Source organism: Poromitra crassiceps (genome assembly GCF_964638095.1).
Source record: "Poromitra crassiceps genome assembly, chromosome: 9".
Classification (NCBI taxonomy): Eukaryota; Metazoa; Chordata; class Actinopteri; order Beryciformes; family Melamphaidae; genus Poromitra; species Poromitra crassiceps.
In genome coordinates this window covers 32,659,177-32,664,176 of record NC_139630.1, presented here as the reverse complement: position 1 = coordinate 32,664,176, position 5,000 = coordinate 32,659,177, and the positions used below count along the sequence as shown (strand labels likewise).

The window sequence follows — 5,000 nt, the reverse complement described above, 5'->3', positions numbered from 1 at the left end:
CACACACACACACATTTACACACATATAACAGGTGAATTTTACCAAAAGATTAAAGTTTTCTCACCTCTTCTGAAGAATTCATCTTTCTCTCTTGCTCTCCTCCTCCACCAGATCTCTTCCTGCCAATCAGCTCTGACATAATCAAACAGAGACAGTTGGTAAGACAGGGAACACAATAATAATAATAATAATAATAATAATAATAATACTACCGTAGTAGTAATAATAATAATAATACACTTTATTTATATCGCATTTTTCACACAAAGTACATAACAAATAAAATAAAGACCAGAGAATTTAAACAGTTAGAATTTTAAAGTATGTTATTTTGTGTCCAATCTTCATCTGAAAAGTAGCCTAACCAAAGCTGTGAAATAAATGTAGTGGAGTAGAAAGTACAATATTCCCCTCTGAAATGTAGTGGAGTGTAGAAATTGATTTAGGCCCAGTTCAGCAGCTGCAGAGGAACGAGTCAGGAAGAGGCAGGAGGAAGCCAGCGCTATCTGACTTATTTCCTGTGTTGAAATAGACTATAGGCCCACAGCCTGTTCAACTATAGACATTGATCACAGAACACTGAGTGTGTTTTGAAGTGTGACTTCTAGATTATAAATGATCTCAGATGCTGACTGGCATCCACTACACTACTACAGCATGTCCAGCAAGAACACCATGAGACAATGTACACTACGTTAATAACCATTATTTACTGTCCTCTTCTCTTTCCGTTACAACTAGGCCTCTATTATGTGTGGTTCTACAGAAAGAAAACAAGAAATAAAATACAAGATTTTGGAATCATATACAGATGCAAATGACTTGGCATAGCATAACACCATAGATGAAGTCTTATTACATATACGGTTGCAATTTATATGACTTACATTTAGCTGTCCGCACAGATACCCTGAACGTAGAAGTGACAAAGCAAATGGAACAAGCACACCACTTCTTCTTCCTTCTTCTTTCTCTTCCTCTTCTTGTCTTCTTCTTCTTCTTCTTCTTCTTCTTCTTCTTCTTCTTCTTCTTCTTCTTCTTCTTCTTCTTCTTCTTCTTCTTCTTCTTCTTCTTCTCCTTCTTCTCTTGTGGCACACTGCTGCCTCTCACAGGTCAGGAATATGTTGCTGTTCATAGTGCTTCTATTTCCACATGAGTAATCCTGTGGCGCTGATGAATTTAAGCACTGCTTTCAGATTCAGATCAGATTCATTTATTAAGGACTGCACAACAAAGTCGGCAGAATTTGCTTTCGGTACAGCAATTGTTATAGCACATGAATATTGTGTCAGCATAAGACATTACAGTACATAGACAGACATATGGCAACATAAATACAAAACATTCAACATATACATTGCTGGAGAGGTATGCAGTGAGATTTCAGAGGTGAGTGGAGTTCAGAAACCTGATGGCAGTGGGGAAAAAACTGTTTTTGAATCGGGTTGTTTTGGTGGAAATGGATCTGTAGCGCCGTCCAGAGGGCAACAGTTGGAACAGGTGATTGGCTGGGTGAGATGGGTCAGAAACTATTTTTTGTGCTCTTGTGATTGTCCGTTTATGGTAGAGAGTGTCTAGTGATGGGAGTGGGGTACCTATCATTCGTTGGAGTTTGTTGCTGTTTCACAGTCCCTGCCTGATCTACATTCTCTACTTGTAGTCACTGAAATAATGGTGACGTTTAATAGTTCATCAGTTTGCTTGTTGGACTCTTGGAACACGCTCAAGTCCCCCTGGTGGTCCCCAGACCCCATGTTGAGAACCACTCATCTAAAATATGTATCTGTTGGAAAAAGTGTATCACAGCATTCTCAGAATGTCACGTAACTTTTTCTGATGCATAATTTGCCATACAACGCAGAGCAATTTTTGACGGTGGAGAGAATTCCTCGCTCAGTTCTTGGAGCTTTTGGAGAGTATCTTTATCTTTATCTTTATTGTTTATTGTTTATTGAAGCAGGGACAGTACACAATAAATATATTGCACCAGAGATAGCTAAAAGCTAATTTGCATCTGTAGTCCCTGGGCACACAGAGTCCTGTGCACACACAGTACAAATCAAATACAGCAATTAAAGGAAAATCCTAATGTCTAAACAATCAAGATACATGACAAAAAATAATACTTACTATTAGCAAGATACAACATATACAATGCGCATAACAGTAAAAATAGAACATAGAGGTAGATAGCAATCCACTAAAATCGCACATTGGCAAATGGTAAAAAATAAATAACATAGCACAGAAAGAAGCAGTATATGAGGCCACACCAATGACTATAGAGGGTATGCACACCCACTGGAACACGCCCCCTCAATCGGGAATGAGTGTCAAAATGAGTGTCAAGTTCCTCCCTGAGCAGCAGGGGTCAGTTATCGAGGCTGATTACTGCATTCAAGCTCAGTCTTGCTGTGACTCAGTGGGCGTGACCCCACAGTGACTTCTGCCTCTGTGACATCACATGCATACCCTCTATAGGTGGCCGCAGGACTGACCCTCTCTCAGCCACTTCTCAATGGAGGATTTAAAACCTCTGAGGGTACTACAGCCCTTAATTACTGCTGGCAGGGTGTTCCACAGCATGCCCGCCTTAACCGTGATCTGATGAAGTGTCCCTCTCTTGCAGGAACCACGGTGGCCTGTGCAGACAGCGCCCTCCTGGCTCGGCGGCTGTGCCTGGGCTTCCTGCAGCAGCGGCTGAGCAAGATGACCAAGCTGGACCAGGAGATGCTGGACGCCCTGCGGGTCTACGACACCAGCCTGCCCAGGGAGCCGCAGTGGGGCGACGACTTCTTCGGCATCGACCCCTTCTACATCGCCTTAGGTTTGTGGACTCCCGTACTTCTGAAGGTCATTTCTTAATGTTGTTGATATGGTGTCATGCACATCATGTAACCCATATCCAATACCAATATGAACTGACAGAAATGTCAAAGACTCTCTCGCTTGTTTCAAACACATTTTTGGGTAGTGTTCAAAGAAGAAAAAAGTAAATCTACGCTCTCAAAACTATATCTTTATTGATTTATTTTACGTGTTTCAAAGAAGAAATATGCAACTTGGTAAACTGACAAAAAAAAGACCTGAAAAGAAACAAACATACATAAAAGGTTGTTTTGTGTTTTATTCTAAAGTTATCATACCTTTTCTCAGTAGCGTTTTCATAACTTTCTCCCTCTTGCGCCTTTTATCATATAATATTTTGATCAATATATAATTGTATCAATATATAATATTAATTTTATATATACTTTTATTTTATAATTGTATCATATATAATTTTATCATAATATCAGCATTTATACATCAGTATATTATACTGGTGTATAAATGTGTGTATAAGTGGTGTATGATGTAGTAGAATGGTGATGGTGATTGACAGGATGTTTATCACGATTCTTCGATGCGTTTTCCGTCCAGGACCTCAGAGTGAGAGCCGCAGCCTGCCGGACTACGCCATGGCGGCGGGCACCACCGCCGTGAACGCCCAGAGGTTACTGCGGGCGCTCAAGCTGCAGAAGCCGGTGCTGCTGGAGGGCTCGCCCGGCGTGGGCAAGACCAGCCTGGTCGCCGCACTGGCAAAGGCTTCTGCGAACCACCTGGTCCGCATCAACCTTTCCGAGCAAACGGTACGCCAGCTGTTTTGATGATGTTGTGCATGTGAGCTCCAAGGAAAAGGAAAAAAGTTGTTGGACAAGTTGGAATGATTAACTGAAAATAACAAGCTTATACTTCCTGGCAGGATGTGACCGACTTGTTCGGGACAGACCTGCCGGTTGAGGGAGGGAAAGGGGGGGAGTTTGCGTGGCGCGACGGCCCCCTTTTGGCTGCTTTGAAGGCGGGACACTGGATCGTCCTAGACGAGGTATGGACCACTCTGCAACCATTTCATATCTGATCATGATACTTACATACTTTATTGTGCTTGGGCATATATTACTTAACACTCTTTTAAATATCAGCGTACGCCTAGAAGCTGCATACACTATATTCCAAATAGGTTTATTGCAAACAAATGATCTCACAGATTCTACAACCTGATATTTTTTATATTCTTAAAAATTCACGACATTGTCCCTTCACTCTGGTAGGTAGATAGATGCATTGTTAAGAGTCATTCAAACACATTTGAATCACATTGAATCTCAACAGCTCAACACCCAGATTGCAAACTGATTCTTGCCCGTGTGTTTCTTGCGCTGACAGCTGAACCTGGCCTCCCAGTCGGTCCTGGAGGGCCTGAACGCCTGCTTCGACCACCGAGCGGAGATCTACATCCCGGAGCTCGGCATGAGCTTCCACGTTCAGCACGAGAAGACCAAGATCTTCGGCTGCCAGAACCCCTACACACAAGGCGGCGGGCGGAAGGGGCTGCCCAAATCCTTCCTCAACAGATTCACTCAGGTTAATAACAGTCAGAAGTATTATGTACCTATTTATTTATTTATTTTCTTGCTTATTTATTTACTCACTCGCTTAATTATATATTCATTGATTTGGTTCATCGATCTCTCTCGTGAACAGAATTTAATTCGGTAGTTTGTCCCTCTGTGCTTCTAGGTTTTCGTGGACCAGCTCACCAGGAAAGACTTGGAGTTCATCGGAGACTCCATCTTCCCCAACATCGATAAGGAAATCATCGCTAAAATGGTGGAGTTTAGTAATAAGGTGCGTTTCTCTTACCCCTTTTGGCATTGGCACCTTAAGCTGCGCCAAACCATGCCATCCCACGCTGATTTTGTTTTCCATTCAAAAAAGAAAAGTAAAAAAAAAAAAAAGTGCCAAGCCGTGCTGAGCCACGCTCGAGATGAACCTACTCCGGAGTGGGGCCAAAACGTGCCAGAGCGCCTCCAAGTGGGCTGCGGTGATGTCTCGAACCCCTGTGACGACCCCTCAAACAGCTGTCTTGCGACTCGCATGCATAGGTTGCAATGCGAAACGCTCATGTCTCTGTGTGCTGGAGTGGAGAGAGCAGAGAGAACGGCGTTTTTTTTAA

General features: G+C 42.6%; 1 protein-coding gene across 1 annotated transcript in view; it reads left to right on the top strand.

The window, feature by feature from the left end:
• mdn1 (midasin AAA ATPase 1) overlaps positions 1–5,000 on the top strand; it is a 95,577-nt gene that overhangs the window by 42,590 nt on the left and 47,987 nt on the right. Inside the window, exons 35-39 of the mRNA XM_083643455.1 lie at positions 2,631–2,828; positions 3,425–3,633; positions 3,747–3,869; positions 4,211–4,408; positions 4,565–4,672. Coding sequence (XP_083499581.1) covers positions 2,631–2,828; positions 3,425–3,633; positions 3,747–3,869; positions 4,211–4,408; positions 4,565–4,672 — 836 coding nt within the window. The remainder of the gene's footprint in view (positions 1–2,630; positions 2,829–3,424; positions 3,634–3,746; positions 3,870–4,210; positions 4,409–4,564; positions 4,673–5,000) is intronic.